We start from the raw sequence: 15,379 nt of genomic DNA, 5'->3' as shown, positions 1-15,379 counted from the left end.
AGCTCCAACACGTACCTTTTCTTCGCTTGCCATTAAGCAAAGATTTGCAACCTCGTCGTCATCGGAGTCGGATTCATCCTCGTTCTCCCATGATATGTATGCTTTCTCCTTCTTCTTAAATTTCTTGTTTTTGTCCTCCTTTTGAAGTTTTGGACAATTGGGTTTAATGTGTCCAACTTCTCCACACTCATAGCATTTTGGTACCTTTGTTTTGCTCTTGAAGTTTTTCTTCATTGCAAACTTATTGAATCTTTTTAATAAGAGTGCAAATTCTTCATCTCCTTCTTCTTCATTATCATCACTCTCTTCTTGTAGTGATGTTGTTTTAAGGGCGAGACTTTTCTTCTTGCTTTCTTCACCTTTTTGTCTATTTAGCATAGTCATTTCATAGGTGAGAAGATTACCTCGTAGTTGATCAAATGTAAGTTGATCATAGAGCCTTCCTTCCACAATGGCGTTCACTTTGGAGTTCCATTTTGGTGTAAGGCTTGTAAGCACCTTGGTCACAATTTGTTTATCATTGTATTTTGTGCCAAGCATGCTTAGGTTGTTGAAGATCTTGGAGAGTCTTTCAAGAGCTTCTTCAATGCTCTCTTCATCTTTCATTTTAAAATTTTCCCATTCATGAACCAACATGAATACCTTTGATTCTTTAACGTGGTCGGTTCCTTCGTAAGTGATTTGGAGTTTATCCCAAATTTCTTTAGCGGTTTCACATGTAGAGATCTTCATATAATCATGCTCGTTAAGTGCACAATGAATGAAGTTGATGGCTTTATCATTCATTGCCACTTTCTTCCAATCATCGTCACTATATTCATCTTCTCCTTTCGGTACTTGCTTTAAGACGGAGACTTCTCCTTCTTTAGCGCTTGTTGTCTTTGTTGGAATGTGATTTCCATTCTCAATCACTTTCCAAATTCTCACATCTTGAGAACGGATCCAAATTCTCATCTTATTTTTCCAATAAGAGTAATTTGTTCCGCTAAAAAGAGGAGGTCTAGCGGTTGAGTTACCTTCACTAGTGTTGTTGTTGTTAAAGCTTGTGCTTGCCATGATATTTTCCCTTAAACGGTTAAGTCTTTCAAAGGGTTAAGCTCTGATGCCACTTGTAGAACCTATGCACAATTACTCAAGAGGGGGGGTGAATTGAGTATTGCAACAACAATGAATCTTTTTGCGAAAGTTAAAGACAATATACAAAAGCGTTATTGTACTAGTATTTTTCCAAGAGCTTAACTCAATTGCTAAGCATTTATAAGGAGCTTTTACTTTCCAATAGACACCAACTCAAATAAATTGATCAAGCTTTTCACCAATCGGACTTAAGCTATTCCTTAAGTACTTACGAAGCTACTTTTCGATCACAATTTATTTGCTCAAAGGTAAAAGACAATAATATTGAAGAGATGAGTTTGGAGAGATGCAAACGCTATTTAGAGTGGTTCGGCACAATCCTTGTCCTACGTCCACTTTCTTTCTCAATCGCTATTGAGAAGTTCCACTATTGCCAAGCTTCAAGGTGCTCGCGCAAAACCTTTTACAATCCGAGTCCTTAGTTTCTAACACCTCACGGTATATGATCACCACTCGTATACTAACCTACTCCACTTAGAGATACCTTCTCTAAGATTTGCCTTGAGTACTTAGTATACTTCTTTGATATCCTCACCAACTATAGTGTTTATAACTCTTGACTCAACCTTGGAGATCACACTCCAATTTACAAAGTGTACAAGAAAACAATTCTCAAAGAATTGTTGAGACGAAATGAGTACTCTCTAGAAGAGTGTATGATTACAATTTTAGCACTATTGAACCAATTGATATTGCTCTCTCAAATTGTGTATTATAACACCTTAAAAATGTGTAGAATGAAAGAATATGAACAAGATAGTTTGCAAATACTCACGTGTGTGAAATAAGGCTTCAATCCATCTATTTATAGACTCCCCAAACCTTAGAAACGTTGGGGAGTTAATGGGATGGAGCCGTTTTGTCAAAACTAGCCGTTTTTTATGTTTTTGAATCATTTGCATCGATGCATAACACTTTGCATCGATGCAAATGTGTCTTTGAAGCTGAAATTTGAATTTTCAGCTAGGTTGCATCGATGCAAACATCTTTGCATCGATGCAAGATGAGTGTGCATCGATGCAAACCTTAAAGAATGGCTTAAAATCACTTCAAAATGCTTAGGATTGATCTCAAACTTGTTGGAGTCAATTCCTATGCTTTTGTACCTTTGAAAACAAGTTTTTAAACCATTTGGCTAGCATCGAATTGCAAGATGTGCATCAAAACATTTTGTGAGTGTGTGTTGAGAGATTTAGCAATTGGTTCTTAACAAGAAGTTACCTAAGTCCTAAGACACTATACTTGTCTTCAAATGTTGTGGACTTGAGTTTCTTGTTGTTGTTGTGTTGCTTTCAACTCTTCATTCCTCAACGTTGAATGTTGGTTGATCTTTCAACATGCTTTTTCATTCAAGTTGTTTGTTGGTTTGTTTTTCATGTCGTTTGTTGGTTTGTCATTCATCAAAACCTACGAATACAAACTTCGCATACAAGCAACATGATTTACACTAATAACTACAGATCTAGGTAGTCATCATCGTCGTTGTCGTTGTCGGTCCCGTGGACCTGAGTCAGCGGCGCAGAAGGCGGTGATGTCCATATGCCACCAGTAGCGATGTTGCCACTAGTAAGGTCGATGCCAGATGCGCGCATCTAAGACTGCTGATCAGCAAATGTCTCTTTGTTCTCCTTTAGTGTGTGGGTATAGTTGAACGTCTCTGCCAACATCGCGTCGCGATCGAACGACTTCAACTACACATGTTGCATTGAAACAATATGATTAGGATACCTAGTATTGATATGCAGAAGAATATAACTAAGTTATTAACAAAATTGAAGTCACGTTACATACCAGCCTGGCCTTTGTCTTCATGAAAGTCGCTGAGCCCCCAATATACTTGGACGACCTGGCTAAGGCCCTATTAGCTCTGTTGGTGAGATGCCGATGCTAGAATCCCTCATCAATCTCCCAATGAACAAACAGAGCCTTCTTTATGTCTGGTGAGAGCCACTGCCTTCGGTAGTCTGGCCCCTGACGAACATCATCCAGCATCTGCTGGAGCTACTGACCTATTCTATGGTCAAATATCTTCTTGATGGTAAGGTCGTGCTCAGCATCCCACCTAAAGTGCACCTACAACAAAAAAGCTTTAAAATTAGTTAAGCAAGATAGAAGATATAAACTAGCTAAAAAGGTTCGAACATAAAAAAAATTAATTGCTGCCCATTTCTAAAACCATCGCTCCCTAGTCTCAATGGCGATCTTCATGTAGCTGGGCCAGAAATGGCCGTACATCAGCTTGATGACATTGATCATCTCTTGAGTACACGCGTTGTTGTTTGGCGCAAACCTAACAAGCCACAAATAAGAATCAACCTAAATCCATTAGACATGAATCAATTAGCAGGAACTTTCATCAATAAAGTTAATCATAATCATTAAAATTTAAAACACAAGCTAGCCAACCAAATCAACCTAAATCCAGTAAAAAGGAATCTATTTTCAGGAACTTTTAGCAACAACCGTAATCATTGAAACAGGAAATACATGAGACTGCAACCAAATAAACCTAAATCCACTAGACAGAAATCAATTATCAGGAACTTTTAGCAACAAAGCTAACCATAATTATTGAAACTTAAAAATGCTAACCAGCATTCAAACCTAAATTCGCTAAACTAGAATCAATTTTCAGGCACTTTCAGCAATAACAACAAACAGGAAATACATGAGACTCAACTTGATACTTATCTCATACCACTATCAGGCCAAATCTTCAACTGTATGATGGGAGGTGGTGGTGGGGCATCAACTGCTGGCTCACTGACGTGGCTGGACTCCGGGGATGCGGACTCTATCGCTGGAGGCGGCGTCGATATAGATGTGGGCTGTTGAGCGGTAGGAGACGACGTCATTGCCATAGTCAAAAGCACGTAGTTGGGGTTAGGGACCATGATGAATAGCTGGTCCACTAAACCCGCAACTATGGCATCACTGGAGTGGTCAGAGTATAAGAAGAGGAGCCAAAAGTCCCGAGGGTACCAAAAGAAACCCTTCCTCTACCCCGACCATAGCTACAACTACGACCAGCAGCCTGATTCGCAGCACCTCTATCTGTCGACATGTCTGCAAATATCAAATTATCAAATAATCTCAACAATAATTTCTTAGCAAAATAGTCATCAACGCAGCAATTAACACAACTAGAAAATTCCAAACACTTCAACAATTCAAAAGCTAATGTGTATTAACTCTAACCTAACTTAATCAACCTAAATCTACTAAGATTAGAAAACTAAAATGAACTAACTTTGATACTGATTGAAAATTAAATTAAAATTCTAATCAAACCTAAACTAAATTAAACTAAAATTAAACAAATCAAATTCCATAGGGTAAAGTGTATAAAACTTGCAATATTTGGTAAGAAATCTCAAACATTCAAAATTCAAAAACACCGGTCAATAAAAAAATAAATCAAATTCTATCAGTACAAATAGATAAAACAAGAGGAGAACAAGCAATGATTTCAAGGGATTGACCAAAATTTTCAATAAAAAGCTTTTTGAGGCATATTTACAAATATTTGGCATCCAAAGTTATAAACAACATAACTTAGCATTAACAAGTAATCTGTGCAACACCAATTCACAAAATTCAATATCAATGACACCAAAACAACATACTCCTCGTCGGAGTCCTCACCATCTACGCTCATGTCTTCCACTGGACTAGCAACATGTATTGGTGGTGGTGCGAGAGGTGAGTCATCCTGCACAAAATCCGAGTGGCCAGATCCACTGCCACCAACATCACCGACCTCCACAAAAAGCTCCATCACTTATTCCGCCATGATTCTCCCATGAATATCAAACATGAGGCGCACATGCTCGTCGTCATGGAGTCAAAACAGACGAAACCGAAAAACTCCATTTCCTATTGGTGCTAGCAGTCTATACCCCACCCTTCCAATCTCTTTCTCCGCTACCGCTAATGCTACTCAATATCAGACTCTTCATCTTGGACAAAGAATTTATTCACCGAGTGCGCAACAGAATGGAATTATCGTACTCAAATATCACTTCAGTATCACCGTTTCTCATATGGCAATTTAAATACACACTTACAACCACATATCCAGTACTACTAGACATTTTGGCTTATTTTTCAGAAGAAAAATGGAAGAGAAGAAGAAATGAAATGTTTGTGGAGAATACAAAGGATTGCACATCCTTTTATAGCTGCTGAAATTTTATCATAACGTATCTCGTTGTAAACAAAACAAGAATACACGTATCTCGTTTACACTGTAAACGAAATACACACGTCTTCCTTTTCGTGCCTTATCTCGTTTACAGTGTAGACGAGATACGTGTATTCTTATTTCATTTACACTGTAAACGAGATAAGAGATATGATGAATTTTCGTAAAAATGATACAAATTATATATTTTGGTAAATAAAATATTTTTTATTTATTTAAAAAAATTCCTAGAATTAATAGACCATACTTTGCTATAAATATTGAAGTAGAATTTTCTATAAATATGTCGAGTATATATTAAATATGATACCTCAGCATCAGTTGCCTTTTAGTGTTATTGAAAATTCTATTTGTTTTAGTTTGTTGTAATATCAACTTTTGAGGCTTGTTGGAAAATATTTCCAAAGCGCCTTGCATGGTCGGATTGGGTCATGAAAGCCAGCAAAATTTATTGTTTTTACTCAATAGTTAGTCAATAATATTTAAAAATGTGAGTTAAAATTATGCTGTTGAATTGCTAGATTAAAAAAATTAGACTGATAGTTAAAAGTATTGACAAAAAATAAATTTGACTAGTCTTTAAATTTTTTTATATAGAGATTTTTTTTAAAAATTTTATCAAAATATAAAAGCAAATACAGAAAGAAAAATCACATGTACGATTTAGTAAAATTGTTTATGTAATTTATGAAATTTTTTAAAAAATTAAAAAAAATCACTAAGTGCAATTTTTACACATCATCATACACTGCTCAAAGAAATTGTTGTCACCTATTTTTGTCATTATAGCAAGATATTTTACACTACTAACATCATGCGGTCGATCTATCATCATACACACATTTTAAAATTATTTTAATATAATCCTAGAAACTGATGTCATCTAAATAATTGTTTGGGACGTGTGATGCGACAACATTATGTTGATATGTTGGTTGTGATGGCCTTCTAAGGCAAGGTGGACTCTGGCTCTTCCATTTGTAAGAGTTCTCCTCAGGCACGAGATTATTTGATGAAGGAAAAATTTGTTGGTTGTCGAGGATAAGATCGAAGAATTCCTAGAGTGAATCCGATATAGTTGAGGACAAGAGGGAAGAACTTTTAGGTTGTGGCTTTAATTTTTGTGAGCGTATTGTAAAAGTTGTATAACTAATATAACCACCGTAATAATAGTTGCCTAGAGCATAGACTCTACCTGCTAATGCAGGATACGTGAGGTAGTAAATTAATGATGGTATAAAATACATTTTAATAAGTATTATTTGTTTAAAAATTAGTTAAAATATATATAAATTAATATTAAATTTGATGTATTTTTTATTTAAAATATTTTATAATACAAAATTTTTTTTATATTAAAATTGTACAAAATTATATCTTCATTTGTTATTTTTATTTTTGTATTTATTTTAGTTGGCGGACTTAGACTTTTTATGTGGTGTTTGTTCTCTTTTTTTTTTGGTTGTTGTTAGACTTTTTCTTTTTTTATATGTTCTTATGAAGACATGTTCTTTCTAAACTGTTAACTTGTATATATTTTTTATTGTCTTTTTTGTTCCATCTTTGTATGTATGTTCTCCGTCTAAAGATGTGTTTTGGATTCGTTTACTTTTTTCTTCTTAATCTCTTGATTGGTATATCAACTAGATCTGATAATATTAGTGTTGGTAAAATTGGTTCCTATAATCAATAAAGAATATAAATGAGCAATATAAATAATATTTTGAATAAATAAAATTTTGTAGTATTACCTGTTAGATTTGTTGTAATAGGGATTAAGTTTTAGTATTTTTTATTGGGACAAATATCTTAGTAACAGTATATTGTTGAAAGTCTTTTTTAAAGCTAAAATCATTTACTTTGATTTCTAATATAAGTGTGAGGTTGTATAAATTTTTCTATTAAGATAATATTTTTGTGTCATTGGTGACTTAGAATGTAATTAGATTTGAGATAGTTGTGCCTAATAATTTTTTTTAATCAAATAGTACAAAGGTGATTGTAGCACTTTGATTTGTAACTTTTAATTTAATTTTGAATATGTAATTATTATTGACTTAGTAATTTATAATTTAATGAAATTTTTTATGATAGGTATAATTTGATAAAATGTGATAGAGTTTTTTATCATTTGATTCTATAATAATTTTTTATGTTGTAGTATAAAACTTTATTTTTTGTTTTTTTTTTTTTTGTAGATTTTTCTTTGACATCAACTTATTTTTCTTCTCTTAGTGCCTACATATTTTCAATGACATATAATAGTAAGAATAATATTTTTTTTTTATAAATTTAAATTTATAATAATTTTTTATGTTGTAGCACAAAAATTTTATTTTTTATATTTTTTTTGTAGATTTTTCTTTGACATTTACTTGTTTTTCTTCTTCTAGTGTATATAGATTTTCAATGATATCTAATAGTAAGAATAAAAAATTTTAGAATATTTATTGGCTTGTATATATATATACATAGAGAGAGAGAGATTTTCAATGATATCTAAAATTATATATATATTGAATAAGTTATTTTTAATAAGAATAATTTAAATAGCATAAAGTAAAAATATCTATTATAGTATTAATAGTTTTTTAAATTTATTCTATCAGACAATGTTTCAAGTGATACAAACTCAAAACAGTATTGAAAATGATCCAAATTGATTCTTTAATTTAAATAGCATATTAAAATAAATATAATTATATGTAAAGTATTACAAAAAGTTAAAAAAATTATAAATAATAAAAATAATAAGAGTTTTTTTGTTAATTTATTTTAAAAATATAATAAATATTTTCATTTTGTAACCATCTAATAGAATCATTTTTAGGTAGATAAGCTCCTCTTCAATTATTGGTGTAAATATTTTTCAGAGACGAATCACAAATTGTGAAATGAAGTAATAGTATTAATATTTTTATGTATGATATATAAGTAAGTCAAATAGAATAAAATTTGAATATTTTATAACTTAAAATTTATTATGATAATATTATTATTATGATATTTTTAATGTAGATGTTTATTATATTTAATTAATATTTTATATTTTTATTAAATAATAATATGTAATAAATAAATTAATTAATTATGCATAAGAGTTATGGTTTTAATTTCTCTTTTAATATTTTACTAAAAGTTGATTGGTTAATTTCTAAAGTCTCGTCAAGTAATTAAAATTAATGACGTGGTATCATTAGAAGAAAAAATATGACTTAAATCTAATGTACAAAAAGTTGGTATCAATTTTTATATAATAAAAATAGATAGATTACATTTGATAATTATAAAAAAAATTATATTTTGTAAGATAGTTTTTTATTTTTTTTAATGGTTATCCATTGTATTTTCATTTTGATAGATAAAGGAATTAATTTATGGTGGATTTGAGCTCTATATAAAAATTATTCATTGACTATTGTATTATTATATATATAAGACTGAACTCAAATTTTTAATACTTATTCAAAATTGATTAGTGAATTAAGCCAAGTTTGTTTAGTAGATGGGATTCTACTGTTGCCAACCAAACATTCTCTTCGATCCCAACTCTCAACACAACCTAACCTACATCTTTTCTTTTCTTTTCCTTTTTTCCTAAAGCCCAATTACCTATATGGGCTCTATAGAGAAATTCGACCCAACCTCATTCAGATCGAAATTCGCACTTGCGTGCACCCTCTTTCGCTACACACAACGCTGTGTTCTCTCTCTCTCTCTCTCTCTCTCTCTCTCTGCAACTTCTCTCTCTTCTCTGTGTAAGTGTGTGGGTGGGCACGGTAAGATGCAGGCCATTACGAGGCGCTTAGGGCATCAATCTTCAACAGCTTCAATCTCTTCCTTCAAGTCCCTCTACGCACTCTCCGATCACCGTTAGTTTCTTCCATTTCCCCCAATTTTCCGAGCAATGTCGGGGTTCTAGTGTAATTTCGGATTCTGATTTTCATTTTCTTGTTGTTGTTGTTGTTGCAGATTATGGAGTGAACAATGAGCGTTACGTTTCTACCCTCGCAACCAAGGGCGTGGGTCACCTTGTCCGCAAGGGCACTGGTGGAAGATCATCTGTCAGGTACACACTTGATTCCTTCATTTCGCTTGTTGTTTTCTTTTTGTTAATGTTTGTTTCTTTTTCGGTATATTTATTTCGTTAGTTTAATCATTGTTATCGGGGACCCGGAGTACACTGAATTGAGTGAATTCCGATAAATCTGGTTCACTGTAGGTTTTTTCAATTCCACTTGAACCAGCTAAATTTTGGTGATTGTGTGTTCTATCATTTCTTGTTCATTCATCGTTTCAAATAGAAACCCTTTTTTTTTTCTTCAAAGAAGTTGTTAGTGGTTTAAGAATACTTAGGGAGAAAAGAAAATCATTGTTGGTTGAGGAGCTGGTAACATTTTGCAGGTGAAAATGTTTAAGTCGCTGGAGGGGAAAACAATAAAAGGGAGATATAAAAAAAAAAAAAAAGAAGTGCCCTTAAAGTACTGTTTACAAGAGTTTTGAGCTTTCCAGTGAGGTGTTCATGGGATGAGCAGATGTTCATATATTTTAAATTTTTTGTATTGTTTGCGTGCAGTGGCAAGTAGTATGTTTTTCATGTTTAACTCTTGAAGAAGGACTACACTGTCTACATATTGTATATAATCTTTGGCATTATGAATGTCTGGTAGGATATGTGGGAAGATTAATAATTTTGAAATAAAACTCCATAGTATGAACTAAGGAATATATTTAATGTGACCTTGATAGAGTAGGGATATCTTATGGAGAACAAAAATCTTCTAATTGCTAAAATTTTTTAGGTTAGACGAGATTTTGTGGTTTAACTTCTCTACTGCTGATTATTTCATACTTTCGGTTAATGTTTTGGAAGAGCTTGATGTGATTCTAAAGTAGTCTTGTTAGATTATACAGCTTATAGGTAGTGAAACTGATGCTTGAAAACAATTCTGTTAACAGTGGCATTATTGCTACAGTCTTTGGAGCAACTGGATTCCTAGGCCGATATGTTGTTCAACAACTAGGTGAGTTTCTTGGGTTTATGATTGTTTCAGAGAAAAACTTACCAGATTGTTGTTTTGAAGACAAAATATCTTAAGTACTTGTTCTGTAGATAAAATATTGTAGAGTAAATTCTATTAAGTTCTCCTTTTCCGACCTAAATCTTATTGCATTTCATTCTTGTTTTCTAGCTAAAATGGGATCTCAAGTCCTAGTTCCTTTCCGAGGCTCTGAAGATAGTCACCGTCATCTCAAACTGATGGGGGATTTAGGACAGGTAGCCTAAGAAAATAGTTTTATACATTAAATGGCATGTGTCATTTTCCGTTTTGGTTTGAATGGAAAAGCTAATGGTGTTATATACATGCGTTATTTTTTTATGGTATTTGTGTTAATTTGCTGGTGGTTAATATGAACAGATTGTACCCATGAAGTACAACCCAAGAGATGAAAGTTCAATAAAAGCCGTGATGGCAAAGGCCAATGTTGTTATCAATCTTATTGGTATGCAATTATGCATATTCTCATTTAATTCTGCACCTTAAATTTTATAAAATTAGAGCTTTTAACTACTTACTCTAGCTGGGTTGGTTGCTGGCAGGAAGGGATCATGAGACTAGAAACTACGGTTTTGAGGAAGTACACCATCACATGGCTGAGAAACTTGCAATGGTACAATCATTTACTTTTGCTCTCATCCTATATAACATCATGTTAACAGCTAAAAGTTGTCATTTACACCTATTTTCTTTTATTCCCTGTGTGTGCTTATCTTGGGTAAAGACACGGAGTATATACTTAGATGTCTGTTTATTTTTGTTCATTTGCATTTGCGATAACAATAAACCATTCTAAAGTTTATAAAAATTAATTTAACGGCTGTTAACAAATACACTTATTAGCTGGAAATTGAGGATGTTGATGGGCATTTTGAGAAAAGAGAAAAATCAAGGCATACTATGTTATGCAAGCTATTGAAATTTATTGGCATACTATGTTATAACATGAGCTAGCTTGAGGAAATATTAAATGGAGAAATTCAGAGCTGTTTACCAGGAACTTCATGCAAGCTATTTGGGCTATCTTTAAGGGGTATGCTCTTAGTTCTAAGGTTTACGCCAATTTAAGTTTAGTGAATATAAAGTGACCCAATATGGAGCCTTGCGAATTTTGAAATTGCTTTGTTTAGTCTGAATATCTGTATTTTCTGATTGTGTTATTTGTTAAATAGTAAATTCAAATTGTTGCAGATTTCCAAGGAGCATGGTGGTATCATGAGATTTATTCAAGTTTCATGCTTAGGGGCTTCTCCTTCATCCCCATCCAAGATGCTTAGAGCTAAAGCAGCTGCTGAGGAAGCAGTTTTAAGGGAGTTGCCGGAGGTACAATATAGCTTTTGACTATGTAGGCTAAACTAATTGTTTCTAGTGCATTTATGAGATGCAATTGGAGTAGATATTGCACTTCTCATTCGCAAAGAAGCTGGACAAAAAGGCCGTATTTTCTAAAAGCTTTTGTAATGAACTGATTATTTTTATTAAAAAAATCAATATAAAAAAAAAATCAATTCTAAATAATTGAGACTTAGAGCTAGAAAAGCCAACCTGGCAATGTAAAGAACCTAAGTAAAATTTTTCCCTGTTGACTATTGACTGTTCAGTTATTGATCTTTTCCATTCACATATAAAAGAAATTTATATTCTAATTAATTATCAAATTATCAGATATACTTTACTTAAATGGGTTGAAGTGTATATATTAAATCTGAAGACATGTTTAAAAGGTAGCAATGCTATGATATCAATCTCTATCAACAGTGAATTGGTCTGTTAGGGACTTGGGTATATTTTCAGGTGCCGTAAGTCTCACGTCAAGTAGTATGAGATGCTTGATATTGTATTTAAGGAGAGTGGTTGTTTCTCCTTAACAACTAGCTTTTAAGGGTGGTTCTCCCCTTAAAACTATTTGTACTTGAACAGTTGAAACATGTATGGCCATTTTCGCACCAAAAAAATAGTAGATAGGGAACTTTCATGCTTTGCTATCTTGCAAGAGGATTAATATCAGACTTCCTAACTTCTACCTCTACAGGCTACAATATTGAGACCTGCTGTTATGGTTGGTACAGAGGATCGAATTTTAAATCGATGGGCTCATTTTGCAAAAAATTATGGCTTTCTTCCATTGATTGGGGATGGCAGCACCAAGTATGTACATATTTATGGAGAATTTATTCTGAGCTTCAATCATCTTTGCTAAGTGAATTGTCTTGAGTGTGGTGCAGCTGATTAACAATGAAGTGCATGTTTCTTGATTTTTGGTCTGACAAACACAATTATTGCAGAATCCAGCCCGTGTATGTTGTTGACGTTGCGGGTGCATTAACAACAGCCTTGAAGGATGATGGCACTAGCATGGGAAAGATTTATGAACTAGGCGGTCCAGAAATTTTTACTATACATGAATTGGTAACCTCTAAATCTTTTTATTTCATGCTATTTATATTTCAGATTGTCACTACAAGAGATACGGTGTTGGGAACATCTTGAAGAAGAAACTGTTGAAATGATGATTGTTATCTTTTGTAAATTGCAGGCAGAGCTTATGTATGACACAATCCGAGAATGGCCAAGATATGTTAAGGTGCCTTTTCCCATTGCCAAGGTATTTTCATCACTTCATTGTTCGAGTAATTGTCTACTTAGCATTGGAAAAGGTTGTTGATGATAAATACTTTGACCATGCTGGGTTAATTTTTGCTCGAAATTTAGTGCACAATTCTTAGTGTCACTAAATTTAGAGAATTTGTGCATGCTGGATTCGGCCGGTTTAATTCATCCAGTCCCATCTGTTGTTGAAATGCATAACTGGGAAATCGTATCTGGTGACAAGCAAATGGTTCTCAGAACAAAGAAGATTTGGTCATCTCCATAAAATTAAAATTTCAAACCTTTAGAACTTGTAATCTTGCATGGATTTACATTGCTTCACTGTGTAATTCTGTGTCATGCATTAGTATCCAAGCAGCGGATCAGTTATATTTTTTTATTTTATTTGAAAGATTACTAGCCACTTGGTCCATTTTTCGTTTTAGCTTTGGAGTGACCACTACCTTAACTGGGGGACAATTGGACAGATACTAGGTTAGGTGTTGAGAGTTCATATAGTGTGCTTCGGTTAAATTAAATGTTAACATCGTCTGGTATGTGTGATTTCAGGCATTAGCAACCCCACGGGAAGCTCTTCTAAACAAGGTTCCTTTTCCGCTGCCCACTCCTAACATGTTCAATTTGGATGAGATCAATGCTTTGACTAACGATACTGTTGTTTCAGAGAATGGTAAGTTCCTTAAAACTTATTATCCGGTCCTTGAAGCCGTAGTCCTTTTCAAGACATTATTCTTTTTTACCTTCATATGTCCCACATCCTTTTTGTTTGATGAAAATTCTGCAGCTTTGACTTTCAACGATCTTGGGATTGTTCCTCACAAGCTGAAGGGATACCCTATTGAGTTCCTTATTTCATATAGGAAAGGTGGCCCACAATTTGGATCTACGATCAGTGAAAAGGTGTCACCGGAAGACTACCCTTAAGATTATTTTTGTTTGATCTCGAATCATTTTCCATGTACCACCAAACATTTCATTTCATAAGTTGAAAGAGTTTTTGAGAAAGCTCAACTTTTGTATCTTTCTATCAAAATGTAGAATATGCGCCATCGTGTTTGATAATGATAATAAAATCGAGATACTAATTGATTTCATAATAAAATTGCCTTTTAATCAATCTCGAAGTTACATTTTTAAATTGCTTGTTATTTTGATGGTAGATTTTTTTTTTTTTTTCATCAGGTATCCATCAGTGTTCTGTCACTATTATACGAGAATCGGTAATATTTTTAAGTAAACACAAGTTTTCTAATACGCTGTCTGTTTCATGATGTCTTAAAAAATGGTAAATTTATTTTTTATCCATAAAATTTCAGAAAGTTCTAAAAGTTATTTTTAATGCTTAATTGATTTAAGAGTAATATGACATAGGTTCTTGAGGATTTTGAGCTTGACTTATAGTGCAGTGACAGTGACAATTAGGTATTTGAGGATGTGCAATTAGGTATTTGAGGATGTGCAGTGATAACATGCAAGCACTATGAAATAGGTCCTTGTAAATTTTCCAGTTGAACTTATAGGTCTTTGATAAAAAAAATAAGTGACACTTGGATCTTTGAGAATGTCTCACATTAGACTCAGTTAGTCTGTACTCTGTCCTGAGTCTCCTTTTGCCGTTAGTCAACACATTCGTCTTCTTTCACGTGGTTGGAGGTGTAGCGTTAACAACATATCGGCACAAGATGACATTGTTTTCTGAACTACTAAGTTACAGAGCTCCCTGTGTAATAGCAATTGCAGCACATTGGCAATGCCAAACATACTTAAATCACAACAATTCTCCCGATGCCTCAGCCATACATTGATATTCACTCTTCCTTAATGACCGAAAACAAATATTTCATTTAGCACTCAGCAATAACTATAATAAATTACACTACAATACTTGGAGGAAGGTAAACCCATACCTGTTGAAAATCAGTGATCACGTTCTTTGTCGAATAAAGTAATGTAGATTATAAGGTGGGTTATTTTCGGATTTAAAACGTGAGTCCTTCATGTCGTACAGCTTACGCCTCAAAGGACTCAATTGCTGATTATGAGTTCCTCAAGATTTGGAAAAATTACACCTGAACAGTATCCGCCTAAAAGGCTTACATAAGTTTTTTAGTTTTCTACGGTATTTTCTGACCCAGAAAGTTAAGGACCGATCCATTGTATATTGAAACTCTATTTAATGGTTTGTCGTTGGCCAATAATGATACGTGCTTCAAATGTTCGTGATATAAAAGTTCAAGTGTTATTTAGAAGATATTAATCTACATTTTTAGAATATGTTAATTTAATGTATTTTGATTTTGTTTATTTAATTACTAGATTGGGGCCTTAGATTTATGGGCTTTAGGATTTTTCTTTGTTTTAACCTAAT

General features: G+C 33.2%; 1 protein-coding gene across 1 annotated transcript; it reads left to right on the top strand.

Moving 5' to 3' along the window:
- Nucleotides 1-8,973: 8,973 nt before the first annotated feature.
- LOC112727139 (NADH dehydrogenase [ubiquinone] 1 alpha subcomplex subunit 9, mitochondrial) lies at nucleotides 8,974-14,128 on the top strand. Its single transcript, XM_025776782.3, has 12 exons — nucleotides 8,974-9,213; nucleotides 9,314-9,410; nucleotides 10,301-10,365; nucleotides 10,534-10,619; nucleotides 10,762-10,846; nucleotides 10,944-11,014; nucleotides 11,593-11,724; nucleotides 12,434-12,549; nucleotides 12,687-12,810; nucleotides 12,938-13,006; nucleotides 13,561-13,681; nucleotides 13,796-14,128. The coding sequence occupies exons 1-12, from the start codon at nucleotides 9,126-9,128 to the stop codon at nucleotides 13,933-13,935; spliced, it is 1,194 nt and encodes a 397-aa protein (XP_025632567.1). The 5' UTR covers nucleotides 8,974-9,125; the 3' UTR covers nucleotides 13,936-14,128.
- Nucleotides 14,129-15,379: the final 1,251 nt, after the last annotated feature.

This window comes from Arachis hypogaea, chromosome 12 (genome assembly GCF_003086295.3).
Source record: "Arachis hypogaea cultivar Tifrunner chromosome 12, arahy.Tifrunner.gnm2.J5K5, whole genome shotgun sequence".
In the NCBI taxonomy this organism is placed as follows: domain Eukaryota; kingdom Viridiplantae; phylum Streptophyta; class Magnoliopsida; order Fabales; family Fabaceae; genus Arachis; species Arachis hypogaea.
Note: the sequence above shows the minus strand (reverse complement) of the source record. Positions and strands in the feature narration are given on the sequence as shown.

Bases quoted from the DNA above. Each gene is read 5' to 3' on its own strand.
- LOC112727139 (XM_025776782.3), top strand. From the start codon at position 9,126: ATGCAGGCCATTACGAGGCGCTTAGGGCATCAATCTTCAACAGCTTCA. The intron at 9,411-10,300 runs GTACACACTTGA...TTCTGTTAACAG, and splicing joins GGTGGAAGATCATCTGTCAG to TGGCATTATTGCTACAGTCT. The intron at 10,620-10,761 runs GTAGCCTAAGAA...TAATATGAACAG, and splicing joins TGATGGGGGATTTAGGACAG to ATTGTACCCATGAAGTACAA.